This window comes from Cygnus atratus, chromosome 20, assembly GCF_013377495.2.
Source record: "Cygnus atratus isolate AKBS03 ecotype Queensland, Australia chromosome 20, CAtr_DNAZoo_HiC_assembly, whole genome shotgun sequence".
NCBI lineage: Eukaryota > Metazoa > Chordata > Aves > Anseriformes > Anatidae > Cygnus > Cygnus atratus.
In genome coordinates, this window is record NC_066381.1 from 8987629 (window position 1) to 9005354 (window position 17726).

The window sequence follows — 17726 nt, forward strand, 5'->3', positions numbered from 1 at the left end:
CTGAATGTGCAGAGATTATTAAGTATTCTTTATTACCTTGCTTTCTTGCAAAACAAACAAAAAATGTTTTGAAATGTGAAGTGCAGCTTGTGATCTCTTAACTGTTTTAAAATATCTCCTGATGTCTATGTAAAGCACTCTTTCTTTCTTTTTTGGAAGATGTGAATGCTGGTTTATCTTTAAATGCTATTTGGAATGAGAAGGAATATTCTCTGACAAGTTACTTACAATGCAGGAACTGTGTCATCCAGTTGATTTCTCCATGTCCTTTGATAGGAGCTGAGGTTACTCAGTTCAATGATAAAGTACAGTCACAGGTAAGTAAATTGCTTTATTTTGTATATTGAAATGATTGCTGAATAATTTGTATTAAAATACCATTTCTACAGATGGTAGAATGATTTTTTTTCCTAGACTACTTGTATATGCCTTCATCTAACTTCTACCAGAGATTTGAAATGATTTTCAGTATTACAGTTAAGATCACTTAATACATTTGACATTGTTTATACCTAATTTGATGCAAAGTCTATAGTATTACACTTTATGAAGGGGGATAGGAAAACAGGCAGCAGCTATCCATGTCCTTCATGAGGAGGAAGTCAGAACAAAATGTAATCGCACAAGTGATATAGTCAGACTTGTATTTTTCATATGTCTCTATGAATTTTCTTTCATATATGATTGTGGGTGGAAGTGTAATTGAATTGAATCAGAGATTTTTGAGTCTAAAACTTTGCCAAAAACTGAATATGATCCTTAAGTTTTGACCTGTGTGCATCATTATCCTCAATACAAGCTATTTGAGATGTGCTAGATGACAATGTGATGATGAAACAAAGTTTATGAAGCATTACATGCCATGAATGTTGGTATTTCAAACACTATTACAAGCCTTTCAGTGTATTCAGCATCCATTTTAGATGAAAGATAATGAAATGATACATTGAGGGAATTTATACTGAAAGAACATGAAATAATCATTTTTTTTCTGAGGCATAATGGAGTGATTTCTTGTTTTCTCATATCTTTTTAAGAGTCTTTTTCTGTATTTTTAAAATAAGGGACTCTGTAACACTGCCAGGAAATCAGAAGCATTGTGTTCCACCTCTTTGTTGCTTTCCATGACTAACTGTGCAAACTAAACAATGTCACTGATTTTATTCATGCTGCTAGCCAGGTAGGCATTTGAAGGGGGGACTGGCTGTCTCTCATAGCAGGTGCATCAAGTATCGATGTGTAACCAGCTGGTATTTGATTTACAAGTATGTGTTTTACTAGTGTAAAATAAACAAATGTTATGTTCTTAGACTGTCTTCAGGTCTTAACCTCCTCTATTTCTTTAGCTAGAAACACACAGTTAATTGTTATATATTTTCTGAATATGTCTGTTTCTTTCCTATTCTTTTCTTATACTCTGTTTCCATCCACTAGAAAGAAATCTTGGTAAACCTCTAGGCTATGGAGAGCAACACAGACTAAAAAAGACCACATGTGGCTTTGGAGAGTCATTCTGAAAGCTGGTGGCTTTCAGTAGAGACACATCTAATCTCTTAATGGATGTCTTTGTTTTAAAGAGATTCAGGGAAGAAAAAAATATCTCATCTTCAATAGACCTGTGAAACAGTTGTCAGAACAGACATCTCTGCTTTGGGTCTGTTGCAAACTGTATGCACTATGACTAGATTTATACACCAGGTGACTTGAACGTGAGAGTTGTGGGGGTGAATAAGCTACTCCTTTTTCTTCTTTTCCCCTTTTTTCTTTTTGGTGAAAATAATGTTACTTATTTAGAAAGGTAAAATGTACTGGGGATGAATGATGGTAGAGGCAAATACAGCTTTAACTTTATCATCTCCTTGCTTTAAATCAGATGGCTGTTTTTCTTTAATTGGGAGTATATGCATGTAAATGAAGACATGTAGAATGAGTAAAAGGAGTTTAAATTATTACTTTAATAGACTGTCGTATGGCAGAGCAAACACACATGCATTAGATTGAAGAAGCTGTAAGTCAGTTTTAGCTCCCAGTTATGTATTCTTGAATACAAGATCCTGCTGTTGTTGAGCAAAATATTTGTAGAGACAAAATCAACACTGTAGTTTATACTGCTGCCCTACCCTATGATAAATCATGTACGTTGTCATGAGGTATCATATGTCATCTTAAACTACTTCATGTCATGTGCTTATAAATCAAGTACAGTTCTTTCTGGAAGGCAAGGAATTATTCATTTAATAGAAATCACATTGGTGTAGCAAAACAAGCTTAAAATAGAATCACTGGATTTAATATTTGCAATTTACTTCAAGGTTTGGTAACCAATTAGAGAGGCAACACCGTTTTTCGTGAGTTAAATTGCAGGTGCGATTATCAAATTACATTTTGTAAATCTTTTTTTAAACCTACATTCTTTCATATTAATTATACATTTATATTGAAAATTAGATTTTTATATTTGCTGCTACATTTCTACAAATTCAATTGTATCATATGCTGGCCACTGACCTAGAAACCTCCATTAACTTATTCAGGCTCTATGTGACATCAGTGGCATATAAATTAATATTGTTATTTATGTTCCTTAATACACAACTATTTACAATATTTTCCTGTTTGCCGTCTTCTCTGTGAAATGGGAACAACTTTATAGATATATACTTTGGAACTTACAATACCAAAATATTTTCTGTAAAGGGCTCAGAGTGCTTTAAGATCTAGCCTAGCTAATATAATAAATTCTTTCATATATTAAAAGGTGAATGAAACTCTGACAATTAAATTCTCAAACTTATTAAGGAGTTGTTGCTGTAACTGATTAGACAGTCAGCTGTTGAGACAGTAGCTTTTATATAACAGGATATTGTTTTGTTCCTCATGTTACTGGCAAACTTTTATCTTAATGCGCCTATGGGGAATACCAGTCTGACCTCAATCTGAGTAAAGCCTTAATAGTCGACGTGAGGGATGCTTGCAGGAGGTGGCACGGTCATTTTCGCAGACTGTATATTTGTTATCGCATGTTAATCAGATTCATCATTCTGTTTAATAAAGATTTCATCTGCCACGCGAATGCATAATCGGCTATGTCTGAGTGACTGTCTTTTGTCTTGAGCAGATTGCTAAAACTGTATTAAGCATCATTAGACAAAAATGACGACCTTATTAATTTGTCCTTTATGTGTTTTCCAGCAGATTGGACCTCATTATTATGCAAACACAGTACACAGAGCAGCACCAGAAGTAGCTCATTAATGTTTCTTTCCCCTTAGTATGTAACAGATTATTATTGTGAAGTGTGCATGAAATAATTGCTAATTATGTGCCTTAAATTTTACAGTGGTTGTCTAGATCTTTTTTTATGTGCTTTAAGAGTACTGTAGAAGATCATCAGAAGCTACAGGTTAACAGTACTGAAGCAGTAAACCAGAGGAAGTGAATCACAAAACATGCATTTTATCACACATTTTTCTGCCAAGGAGTAATTAGGACAGCTATGGATTGTTTTATAGCTAGCTCTTACACCATTTCTTATTGTAAAAGAAATGACTCTCAGCTGGCATAATTTAATTGATAATTTAATAGATGTGTCTGTCAATGAATAAATGCAGGCAAGTTTAGACTGTTGACTTCTGGTAAAATAAAAAAAAATCTGTAGGTTTTTGAATGGTAATTCCCGAATTAGTATGGTTCCCTTATTTACACACCACTAAAACATTCTATATTTCCAAATAGTGTTCTTTAAACCTTATGTTTTCCCAGCTATGTTTTGCATTTCTTACAGGCTCTATTTTCAAAAAAATTCTCCTGAAGATTTATAAGCATGATAGAAATTAAATGTTAGGTTTTGGCATTCATCTGTAGTTTGACAACTTTGTGCTAAGTGTGTAATTGGTTTAAGCTGGTAGTGCTTCATACTTATCCATGGCACATCTTCTCTAATCTGTCTGCCACTGTAGCTGATAAGACTTGGCCACAACTGGAGTTTTTGCAGTGCTAGAAATAAAGTCCTGATCCATTAAGGGTTTGCATGGATTTAGCTTTATAATCTGGTTTAGAAATTGTGAGTAGTCAGATTTTAGATGCGAGATTTGTTGTCAAAAAGACATCATGAAAACAATTCCATCAGCTTAAATTTTCCTAGTGCTACTTTTGTTGACAATCTAACCTAAATAGTGTTGTGAGTATTTCTGAAGAAAAGTACTCTTGGCTGGCAATTATTTATTATTTCAGCATTGAAACAGGTATCTTTGAGAGTTAGGAGGATAACAGCATTCATCTGACATTACTTATATTAAATAATTTTGGAGTCTTTACTGCATTTGGCTGATGTTAAGTAGTTGTTTATGTCAGCTAATACCACCATTTTAATGTCATAGTTGCTGCATACAATACAAGTTAAAATGAATGGAGCATGCTAGAAGTAAGTTATTCTTTAAATGTTTCATGTTTAATAGATCATTACTGAATATTTACAAAGGACAGATATCTTACGCTTCCAAAAAATAAAATGAAGTTTTTAATGCAGACACTAAATTCTTTTTACTGCACTGTTAGCTATTGGGAATCTGGACATTTACTCGTTAGAATCACTTGACTGATAACCATTGAAAACTGTTGGTGTGACATTGCAGAAATAACTATTTATTTGGTTTTCCATTATTTAAAATGACAGTTTAGGAATACATTACTATGAACAGGCACAGGTATGCTTCTATTAATATTAGAAGATCGTCAAGCATGACTACCATCATTGTCAATAAATGCTTTCCAGATTTTCAATGATATTATTGCACGGCACACAGATGTGTATGCTTATAATATAATACAAGCACATAAACACACTCCTTTTTTATAAAAGCAAGCATAAGTATTGCAGTTAATTGTTGAATAAAGCTGAAAAGGACTCATATCCACCGTGCTTTGACACTGCACTTTTCCCTTTGCTCCAGAATCCATGTTTTTCTCTCTGCTTTGCAGATGGTTTTCTGCTCTGCATTTTTTCTGCTACTCTGAGTTTCGCTGATCTATTCAGTTACCTTTTTAATTACATATCATGACTAAATCTAATGTGTATTATTTTCAATGTGACTTTTATTTCATACAAAAGACCGCATCGATTCTTGAGCTTTCACAGAGATTTCTTGAGATTTCACAGAGCTTGCTGAGAATTTCTGAGAAATAACATACTAAAGACCTTGGGACTGCTAGGCTGGGGGATTTTGGAATTTACCTGAGTTTAAGTTTAAACAGATTAAATATTTTTGGAGAATCTGTAATATATAAGTATTTTCAGAGAATCTGTACACAGGCCTTCAGAAGGGAAGAGCCATAGATGACCTCAGAAAAGACCCTTTTGTGTTGTTGCTCTCTGCTGGTGCCAGAATCACTAGTCTCTCAGGAATTATCTGTCCAATTTCATAGAATCATAGAATATCCCATTAGGGTTCATTTATTTTTTTTCACTTTGCCAAAAATGCATTCATTTCTTCTTCTTCTCTCTCCACTTGCTGTGGGTCATTGCTATTTTCAGCTGACACTACAACTTGCATTTTATGATCTGCATTGAAAATACTTGCAGGATACTTCTAGCTTTCTCATTAAAAGAATGTTTGCAGCCTTTTTGTGAATATTGTCAAAGTTGCCTTACATATGAGCTTATTAAAGAAGTGGGTTTATGATTCTGGGAACAAGGGTAAATGTTTAAGCAAGTATCTCTATAAATGAGCGTATGCCATGTTGTCATTGCAAAATCTTCCATGTATTTATTGTTGTACCCATGCTGGCACTATTCTTCAATACAGCTGAAAGCTCTATGTATCAGGGACTGATTATTTTATTCCTTAATAAATTCCTTGAGAGCTATATTTAAGTGAAACTAAATCCTAACTAGTAAGAAATACATCAACCTTTGAGTGCCATCTTGCAGTTACCAGCGCTTTTGTTGTCTTCTCTTTTAAGACCTAAATTTTCCTCCTCCTCTTGACTTTTATTATCAGATACTTAAAAGTTGACTTGTACTAATGAATATTACAGTGGCTGCTGACAAGAAGTGAGAACTCTTGAGTAACTACTAACTAGATAAGGAGGGGTGCAGAAACTGGCCTACAAAGCACAGGAACGAAACCAAATTCCTAGGTCATGAAATCCATTCTTCCTTCCAGGTATTCTCCTGATACAATTGATAGTGCTCTTCCAAGTTGATTTTTAAATTCCAGAACTACCATTTCTTCCCTTGCCACAGTTTGTTAATTCTCATTAATCATCATCATCTTCTTCTGCATGTAAGGTGCCATTAGGAGGGTGAATAAGACGATACCATTTGCAAAGTTTTTAAGTGTTAGCGACAGCCTTATTTCTGTCTCCTCTTATAGTCTTTGCTGAGTGTCAGATGTCAGCCATGGGTGAGAAAGCTGGGGACCTGAGGTGCAATCCAGACAAGAGCTGGGAGTACTTTGGAAAAAGCCAGTAAATGTATTCATATATCATCTTTCCCATCTATTTATTGCCTGGGCTAAAGACATGAATTTATGTATATTCCTTTAATTATTATAGGATGATTTCATAGCTTTGGACAATCTCTTAGTTGAGGATGGCTTTTATCATTAGCGCTGGCAGATTACTGCTGTTTCAATGTGGTTCTAGATCCATAATCTAGTGCCTCTCCTGCCTTAGGACCCCACTGTTTAATGGGCTACCTGAGCGCTAGGCCTGCCAGGCATGCTTGAAACTGGGCCTGTTTGTGGGGGCTGCTGCAAAAATGGTCTGAGAAAAACATGTGCTGGGGGGAAAGAGGCTGGAGTTCATAAGCCAATTTTATTATTTTTTTTAATTCAAGGCTGGACTTCCAGAGCCAATTTGTGTGGACTTTTTATTTCATAAATAAATAACATAAATAAAGCGCTAATTTATCTCCTAGCTACTTGCTCCTTTGGACATTCTGCCAGCTGGAAAAATTCTGCTCAATTTAGTTGTCAAGTTTCTTTGAATTCCACTCTATTGAAATTCGCTTTAAAATACCTATGCCTATACTTTCTTTAAATATTTATATTCATATATTTAAATATTTTAAAACATAGGAACCAAAACCTAGTTGTAGGTTCACTTAGCACATGTTCTAATTTTCTTAAAGTGCTGTAACAGTCACCAGCACCGTGATTTATTCTCTGCCTTGTATAGATAACCAGGTGATCTTTCATTCAAAAATAAAGAATACATATATATGTAAACTTGGGTAATCTTTGCAGGTGAAGCAGGCTTTGAAGGAAGACCTGACTCAAAAAGTGTCTGTCCTTCCCCTACTTTTCCTTCCCAATCTATACCTCAGCCTTTGGTACATTAGGGCAACTCTTTGTGAAGCTGCTTTGGAAAAAGCACCTCTGGACGGGTTTGGATTAAAAATATTGCCATTTTTGTGGGAGTATTTTTATACTGGATCATTTCAGGGATCTGATTAATGGTACAATCCCACAAACAGTTTTATCACAAAGAATGAGAACTGGAATGTGAAGGAGCAGGAAGCCCAGTGCATCGATAGCTGAAGCTGAACAAGTTATGAAAAGCATACAGTAGCAGCTGCTGAAGTTACAGATTCAACATTCTGATTGTTTTATATTCTAATGAACATCCATTGTTACAGCTAGTATTTTATACTGATTATGTCAGTCACATAGTGCAGCTGCCACTGACCCCATGATCAACAGTAACAAAACCCCTCTTTGTTATCAGTATGGGAAATATCTTGGTCATTATGGGTGTGAATTCAAAACCAGAATAGCAATCATGCAAAGGAAAAATTAAAAGCTTCGTGATTCATTGACATGAGTCTAAACATTTCATACACACGATTATGTTCAAGTCTTGTTTTTAAATTGTGCTTTACCGTACATTTTTACGTAATTAAATTATAAATTGTTAAAACATCTCTGTGCCATAGTACTTCTGTTCATTAGATGCACCAACTTCTCATCAGTTTTGCATACTGAACTCTCTCTTTTTGTAAATTTATGTTCTATTATTAAATGTAAATCTCCTATTAAGGTAAGAGTATTTGCAATTTGACTTCTATTCTTAAAGTGAGTGTACTTTCAAGTAGTTTGACACTAGTTTTACTAAGTGATAGCCATTTTTCACACTTTAAGAGCCAAGTGGCTGTAGTAGAATGAAAGAGTGAATTAGATTTGTTGCAGATGTTTTCTAAATTGGATACCTCTGTGATCTGTAAGCCATTCTTCATTTCCAGGAAATTAGAATAAAATAATTTTGTCTAACATAAATATAGCATTGTAAATTTACATAATTAAACTCAATGGTATACCTCAGACCACGCAGGCTGTGGTATGCAGCGGGCAGGAATATTTTCTGTAGTAATGTCTGGCTAGTTCAGTGCAGGAATTCTAGTTTGGGAACTCTTAGCTCTTAAATTGCAAACATACAGCAATAATATAAGGTAGGGGGTGGAAAAACAGACAATTTCCACCATTCTTCCATATGTAATTTGTATATGGTATTGGTTATTTTTATTGTTTAAGTTTCATAGTTTCTTCCTCTTGATAGAATACAAACATTTGGATGAATTCTATGCCTGAAGTCAGTGGAACCACAGATAAATTTGGTTCTTTCTCCTCTCAGAAGGGCTTGAAATAATAATAATAAAAAAATTGGCTAAGATTTTAAAGATTTTTATGGTGTTTATAGATAGATGCGTGGATCTTATACAAAGATTTAGCCATGTCTGTCTTCAGGGAAGGAAAGAAGACTATCAGATAAAGCAATACCTCAGCACATTTGAATTCACGTAAATTGTACGTGACTCCAAACTTATTTGAGCCCTCTGTCCTCTGGCTTCCTGGTATCTAAATGGAAGAAAACTTCTGCACGCATTTAGCTTGTGCTCATTAAGTGCTTTGAAACACTCAGGTTAAAGTTATATATAAGCATGCAGTATGATTATTGAGTAGACTTGTATCAGTTTTCTGCCACTTATATGCTTCTATATGACCTATTTTAAAGATGTAATAATGTCAAAGTAATGTGTATTCATTCTAATTGGTATAGAATCTTTTATGTACATTTAAGACCATTTATATACTTCTTTTGTTAATTCAATATAAAAACCGTTGTTTTAACTTCAGATAAGTTAAACAACAACAACAAAACTATTCTTGGGCAGTTTTGACATCTACGTTTTATATTTTATAAACCTCAGCTGCAGTTCACACTTGTGGAAACTATAAGTGTCCTTTTATTTTTAACAGCAGCCTAGGGTATGGTTGAAAGAAGCATATTTCCATTTTGGCTTTTGTTTGAGCAGCTTCCAAAACATCTTTCTACTCTTTTTCTGGAAAATTTGCCAAGTCTAGCTCAGATTAAGTTTCTTTGTTAGATTTGTTCTTTTAAGCATCTGGATCAGAAATTGTATCCCATACTATGTAGTAATGAAACATTTGGAAATCATCTGAGAAATGGTAGTAAACCATGATAGTACTGTACATTCTTTTTAGGAGTAAGAAATATGTAGCTTACAGAGAAGTTTGAGTTTTTTGAGTAAGTTTTATTTTGTTTGAACAGCCCAACTAAGAGGTCACAGTTCGTTCTTCTGGGACACAAACAGGCATTTTTATCTCTTAAACCATTGTCATCCCTTTTATCACTGAAAAATACTGTTGTGCTTGATGTATATCTATATTCATGCCAAACTTTAGCATTCTAGGATATTTCAGGGGAAAAAATAGATATATAAATAACGGTTATGTGAATTACAGTTTAGATTTTTATTGCAACTCATAAAGCCAGTATGGCACAAGCTGGTGAATGATTGGGTTTGTTTTTTTCTGATGTATTTCACTACTTACGCTCTTTAAAAGAGAAATCAATATTGTACATGTAAGTTCATCAGTGGGGCTAAAAAATCAGTTTAAAATAAATCATTGGAATTTATAGAGAAAATGTTTTTCTTGCGTCATAAACTTGAGAGCCATTATATAAAGTCAGTCTGCTCATATTATACTTTCAGTATAAATTGTATTGAAGAATCCAGTTTGTTGAAGTGAAACAGATCTGAATCCTAGTGGTAAAGAACTAGTGTACCCTCATAATTAGCTGTAGGAGTCCTAAATTGAAGAAATGCTTGGACATTAAATACAGTCCCTCAGAAGGGATAGGAAAGAAGAGGAGACAGCACAATGTGGAAAGGAATATGTATGTTTTGTATTACTTTTTAAGCAAATATATTTATTCACTTAAAAGAATTAGTGCGGTAGCCAAAACATTCATTACATTCCTGCACAGCGCACCATCTCCTCACATGACTGACTGCGATTAGGGACCCAGCTTTATTTTGCCTGTTTTAGTAAATGCAGATGTTAGTTAATTACATTGGGCAGATTGTGCGGTTCTTTAGCTTTTTATTAATTTATTTCCCAAGTATTTTGTTGCTTTGAAAGGCATGCAAAGCAAGAAGAGAGCTACCAGGAATGAAATACGAATGTTTATTTTCTTATAGCTAGATTTCAGCTATCAGCTGATAAAACAGACACCAAATCCAAACCACTTGTTGCTCTGGCGTTTACTGTAAATGTCACCTTCAGGGAATGAATCAGAGCCAATTTTCTATTCAAGAGTGTGGTGTTTTTTTTTAAACTTTCTTTTTTTTTTTTAAGCTTTTTATCTAATCCCTTCTTGTTATGCAGTACCTCTTGTGAAATTTCTTCCTCCACGGTATGTATTTCAGCTTCTATATGAGAAACACGTAGGCTGTCTAGAAAGGCACTGACATGGTTTGTAGTTAGAGGAAACAAGTCAAGATAGCCATTTGTCGATAATACAGATTTTTCCTTCATCTCTAAAGAAGTTGTATTTAGCAGTATTTAGGGAAATCATATCTGTTTGACATGAAGCTATTGGCATCTTTAAACTCTGCAGCCACTGCTGTGTCAGATACTATTCTTACAAAAAAACTTTCACAAATGCTTAGTTTCTGGGTGTGTTAATAATCAGTTTCTTCACCAGGACATGCATCAAGCTCAGGGCCTCATGGATTCATTGGTTTCCCTGTCACTGGAGATGATGCGTGCAACAAGAAGTTGTTTCTGTGAATTGGAAATGCTCTGCTGGGCTTCTTTGTTTTTAAAGACTGTTTGCTGGCTTCCATTGATGTCAACCAAAATGATTTTTTTTTTTTTTGCAAGCTTCGGGCCGATTTGCTCAATTGAGAATGCCCTTGTATTGATGTAGGAGAAAGTAGCATAAATGGTTGCACAGTATGTAAGAAGCAGGAAAAAGCAGATGGCTGCTCTGTTAACGGGGCTTCTCCACTTGATCTCACAGGGAGAGCGACCTTTTCATTGTCAGAATTTCTCAAAGCTCATTGATTTTTCATTCTAGCAGGATTTATTTGCTTTTGAATCACTGCTGTGCTGTTATCATTAGATACTGAACCTTTCACTGGGCTGCACATTCCACTGGTTTTTTGATACTTGCTCTTTTAAGATTCCTGCACAGAACTTCCTTCTTTCCTCTTTGCATTAAGAACACTTAATAGATTCTTAAGAAACCAGACAGACATTTTTGTTTAAAATAATCTAAATGCAGCTCATTTGTTTTTTTTTTCAGTTTTTGCTTAACACTCTAAAAATGTTAAAAAAAAAAAAATCTTTTTCTAGTTCAGCAGCTAGGTTTTTTATCCCAGATTTTTTTTCCCAAAAAATTCTATTAAAAAGTGTTTATTTCACTCAAAACAAAACAAAACAAAAACACAGATGTTCTGAATGAAACATAAGCTATGTTGAACAGCATTATTCAAGTCCTTCATTCTCTTCTGAAGGAAACCAGTATAGAATGCCTTCCATCAAGGTTGCAAAAAGATTGCAAAACTGAACAGTTTTCTGACGCTGTGTGCTTAAGCAGGAATAGCTTCAGTCTTGTAGTGCTTCTTTTCTAATTAATTAGATCTACTTCTTTCAATATATACTTTCTTGTGGTCTTGATCTGGAAAATATGAAAACGGGTTGAATAGAGATTCCCATTTACTTATTTAGGGATTTGGGCTTACAGAACAAATGAATTTACCCAAAGTGTGATTTTTCTCTTCTTCTCTGTATATCATCTTATTCCCAATATTTTTGTAATGAACTGAATCTTGATCCTTCAGAATTTTACTTTCTGTAGTTCTATGCATGCCAGCTGTCTTTTCGGCAGCGGTGGAGCTGTTCCCTAGGACAGAAGTTGTAGAACCATTTCTCTATTTTATAGCATATCGTATTTTACTATATTAACACAGTCCTCTTCGTATCGCAAGAGAGTTCTCAACCAGTTGTTTGGCTTGATTAAAGATGATTGCTAGTCACTAAAGATACTATTGATTTTCTTTTTCACTTGGCTAAAGCTAGGAATGTCAGCTTATATAGCTCATTTGTCCTCAATGACCTGGAGATTGAATCTTCCTTCATTGCAGTGTTTTTCAATAGCATGACTCTGAAGTCCATCAGCTTATATTGTCATAACTTAATCTACATTAGAACCCTGTAAGAGTCATTTTCTAAAGGAGGGATAAGAGATGTTCTTAGCTGCTTCTACAAAATAACACAAGCATCAGTCATCTTGCTGCTTCATAGCACACTACAGGAAAAAAGCGTTAATGTTAGCACTTAAAGGACACACCCTTCCTCTTGGCCTTTCATATTAGACTATAGGTACTGCACTAGACCACTGAAAAGTTAACTTATGAAGAACATTTAAGTTCTTTAAGGAACCCAACTCCAGTGGATTATGTGAACCTTAATCCTCAGTCCGAGATTGATTTCTACAATTAGAAATTCCTACAATTGATTTCTATTAGTTAAAGAAACCAACATTATTAGTACAATGAGAATGGACCCTGACACCAGGTGAGATGCAAAAGAGCCTTGGAGGACTGGGCACCCAAGTCTGGTTGAAAGTCACCTGGCTCACTTCCCATCTTTTTAAAAACCTCTCTTCGGCAACACAACATTGTTTAGTCCATTGCCCCATCTAGCTCTCTTCTGTGTTTTTATATCTAGTAATGACTTCTTAAACTCTGAAGTTTGTGAATGATGAAATGGCATAGTTAATACTAAGAACTCATTGAAGTGTTTAACATTAAATTAAGTCAACCTTTGTCCATTGGTGTGTATTAGAGTTTGGGCTCCTGATCACCACTGCATAGTCCTTCTTATTCCTATCAGTATGCTTTGGAGTAGATAAATTATAGATGTGACAGATTATTTTGGAGTGGGAGAAGTGTTGGAGAAGTAATTTGGATATCAGTAAGGATGGGGAATCCTGGGGAAAAAAAAGTAACTGCAAGAAAAAAGCCTAAAATAAATTGTATTTTGTATGGCATGAAAAACGTAGCCTGAAAAACAAGCTTGAAATGTGGACATTCCACCACTGGTGACACTAGCAAAGGCTTAGGTGCAGGTGTAATACAAGGTGTGCTCTTTTTTTTTTTCTCTACTTTCATTTTTATTGATAATGTTAAGGAGACAAAGTGCACAGACTTTCTGAAGCGTTCTTTGTGGGCATCGGTAAGGTGGTTTGTTGGTTTGATGAAGTTTCAGTTCCTGGAATTGTGTGAGCATGTACGAACATCAGCTTTCTTTGAAGTTACATTTCTAAACTTCAGGATTGTACAATAAAGATTGAGACAATCCAAATATACCTAAACTGAAAGACAAGAGTTAATTTATTCTCTTAGACTTTGTCCCATTCCAGACTCCCAACTCAAAATAGCAACTGGACAAAAAGCTGTGAATGTGTGGAACAAACAGGTATTCTCCCAGCAAGAAGTATTAAATTCTTTGACTGACATGAGCAATTGGATTGTAGACAATCACCCTGTAGCCAGTGTTTCAAGAGCCAAGGTTATGGAGCCGAACAGGAACCAAAATAGCAGCCACAGGTATGGAAGCCTAAGCTAGGAACTGACATATAAACCAAAGGTCAGGAGTGCTGCTTGGAGCCACAGCCATTGGCTTATATTGTTGACCAAAGGATGCCTTAAATAGATTTACTACTACTAATCCAGTCACATGAGGTGACCATACTTGTAGTTACCATTACCAGCCTAGAAGAGCTTACTTATCTAGTACTGCTGATGCAGAGCAGGAGAGAACTTCCATTTGCACCTACTAATTCGGGCCATGGGAGAAGGTATTCCGATAACTGAGAAATTGAATTGTTTTCAAAGGAGGGGTAGCAGAAATTTCATAATTCAGAGAGTAAATATGAGCAGGATGTCTTGGAGTCTCCAAGACACCACAACAGTAGCAGAGGACCTGTCCTGGAGGGGGAGTCCTTAAAGGAAAGGCTGTGTCCGATGCATGGTTTGACCTGGGGCATTGCAAGACTTGCCCACCATGTATAAAAATAACCTCCGTTTTGTAATGCGGATTGAAGTGGCGTCTAAATGGAAGTTGAAGTTTATTAGCCATAACAAATGCCTGCAGGCTCCTCTAAAGGCGGAGCTGGGACAAGCAAGTAGCAATGTATCACTTATTACACCTAAGTTTTATTGAAATGCACATCCAGTGGAGCATGCAGAATGCTAAACATGAAAGGCCAAACTTAAGCATGTGTTCAACGTGATAATGTTTCAGGCTTTAGTTTACATCTGATTGTTATGTCAACTTGCTTTATATTTATTTACTTGCTTTCTTTGAATTTTTTTTTTTAAAGTGTATGTGACCATACAAAAGAAATAAGATGAGAGTACATTCCAGATAGTCAGACTATGTAGTAAATAAGCGTGGTGATATAAAGTCCATACAAGAATATGATAGCTTTGCATTATTTTTACTCTGAATAATGATGAATCTACAGTATTATATAAATCTACATGGAAGGTGTTGATGAAAGCTTCTGATCTCATTTTATAGTAGATACAGTTATTGTAGGCTCAATACAATTTGTTGAAATGCTCTTTAAGACCTACTTCATAAAGCACAAGCGTGTGCTTGTGTGTCAAGTAGAATCAGTATCATAGCAAAAAAAAATCATGTGGATATCTATGGAGGTTTTTGGTCTTATGTAACAATTCTTAAATTGGCAGCGGTACTGCGGTAGAAAGAGGCTTGATTGAGTAATACGTCTGCAAACAAACGTATATATTGCTGCTTATCTTGTCCCAGATTAGATTAAGAACCTTATTCCAGAATCTAGTGAAAAGAATTTATGGGAAACTCTGTTTCCATACTAATATTTTTTAGGTATAAGAGAGGAAATATGCCTGATGATATTAATTTGCTGTTAACTAATATAGTACAACATAAGTAACTGGCAGTTAATCTATCAAACTCATGCTATGACATCTTACTTGTTTTAATATGTTATAAGCATGAAATGTGTTTTTCAGGTATGTTTTACATTTGCACCAGGTAATGGAAAGTACAATATATTATGTGCTTGTGCCCCAGAGGAAACTTTTAAACAAGAATAATTGAATGCAATAAATCTTCCCCTACTTTCCTTCTGGTATGCCTTCTGCATTGTATCTTTGAGTTCATACTTATAGTAAGCCTTGTTGGTAGTGACAGGGTAACAGTGCTGATGCAAGGGACACTGCCCTTGCCCACCATATGTTTGGTGAACGTTACAAGATTGGTTTAATTTTCTCCCTATATTTATTCTTCATTTCTTCACTAAGCAACTTTTTTTTTTCCCCTGAGATTTAGAATCTTATTACAGATTGCTGTTACTATTGAGAGTAAGACTACAGTTTTTCAAATAATCAGGAATATCCACAAGCTAATAAATCTGTCCTGAAATTTTCATTTGATTGTGTACATTGTATAAGTTTATATTTAACCATGTCTCGGCATGAATGATTTATCAGGTGTTTATTTTCAAAAGTTTTCATCATATACAGCGGTGAGATGATTTGATGCGCAGTAGGTTTAATAACTTAAATGCTCAGATTATTATTTCTGTTTGGTGTACAGTTTATTTACTCCCTTATCAGACACTAATCTTAAAAAGGACTTCCTTGTCCTGTGAATATGCAACTTGTTTTAGTTGCTGCTCAGTAAGTATAACCATCTCACAAGTCACCTTTCATAGCATCTGGTATACCACTTGGTTGCTTGCTTCGGAAGGTATAGAGATTTGTAATATACCATGTAGAGATCGTAAGTTTAAATGTAATAAATATTGCCATTTTAAAAATTCAATTTAGCTTTTGATCATACAGTGGCTGCTGCTGTGTTTTTTGTTTGTTTGTTTTAAAGCAACTTAGCTGTGTTTAAAAATGGTGATATGCTGTATTAAAAATTTCTAAGAATATATAAACGGAAGAGTTCTAGCAAGAAGCAATGGCATGGATTATAAGTAATCCAGTAAAAATGAATGCAGCCCAGGCTTGCAATCCTGGTTCATCCAGCTACTTTCCCCACCCAGGTGTTTGTTTAGCAGGAAGTCTTCTTGAGATGTGATGAGAGAGGAATTTCACTCAAAGCTGGTTGGACAGGTCCAATGTCATGTTGTTTCAATGCCAGAAGCAGTCATGCTTTGTTGTAAGCTATTTCCTCTAAATGCTTTAAATCATGCCTCAAGACAATTATTGATCTCAACACAATGTACACTTGCAGAGCTAGAATATAAATATTAAAGAAACTCATGGGTGGGTTTGTAACTTCCTCTGTGCTTTTATCTTGTGTAGAACTTTAGATATCACACAAATGCAATTGTACTGATTCTGATAATAGAGAATGAAAAACCTTAAAATTGTTTTTCAAAGTATCACCACTGAATTAAAACTGTTCAGAAATCTTCACCTTTGTAGAGGACTGTTAAAAAAAATGTCTTAGCTTAGTATGCAAAATATTACCAACAGACTAAGACATAGTAGCAGAAATGAATTGCAAACAGATGGGATTTCTTATTCTGATTGGCCATATGTTACCACAGTGAAGAAAAAAAAAAATGAAAAATCCAGTCAAAACATAATTCATCTAAAGGAAATGACCTTGATAATTCTTTTTAGAGCTAACACATAGAATATATCAAGTATTCTGTATAAATGTCAAGTATTTGTAAAATAAGGGGCGTGGTGTTTGTTTAGGTAGTTCAGAGGGAAAATACAGCTTTTGGAGGAAAAAAAAAAACACACCACAACTGCCATCTACACAGGTGTAAACAAAGTACAAAACTGGCACTAGTTTAAGATGAATCATGCAAAGCCATTCTCCTGGGCATTGCTTCACGGAAATGAATAATAACTGCAAGTGTCTGAACAATGTAAATCACACTTGCACTTGGAAAACCTCTTTAAAATACAAACGTGCTTTATTTCTAATAGACTGGGAAGTTTATGGCTTTAAAATGTTCAGTTTTATGTGACTTACTTCAAGAGTAGCTCATATTCACCTACTTTTTAAACCTTCGATTCCCATGTACACATCTCTGATTATTTTTAATAGTTAAAGAGCCACAAAGTACTGTTGCTATATAGAAATATGACGACTTACGATACTGCCCCATACCACAAGTGCTTGTATGGTTTGTTGTTATATCTGTAGACTCTATCCACCCATTAATAGTGATAGGATTTGCCTGATTTGTCTGTCTAGGCAAATCCTTGGAAGCCTGTTTCGTGTTGTGCCTAGATAACACCTAGCGTGATGAGGCCTCACCCTCAGTGACTTTTAGGAATTTGCTGCTTCGAATAAGAATAAAACAGTATTCATAGCAGCAATTTATATAATTTCTGT

The 17726-nt window shown here is 34.9% G+C and overlaps 1 protein-coding gene across 3 annotated transcripts in view; it reads left to right on the top strand.

The window, feature by feature from the left end:
• BRIP1 (BRCA1 interacting helicase 1) overlaps window positions 1–17726 on the top strand; it is a 102586-nt gene that overhangs the window by 65980 nt on the left and 18880 nt on the right. For all 3 annotated transcript variants that reach the window (XM_035560914.1, XM_050714728.1, XM_050714729.1), the window contains exon 24: window positions 160–317. In XM_035560914.1, coding sequence (XP_035416807.1) covers window positions 160–317 — 158 coding nt within the window. The remainder of the gene's footprint in view (window positions 1–159; window positions 318–17726) is intronic.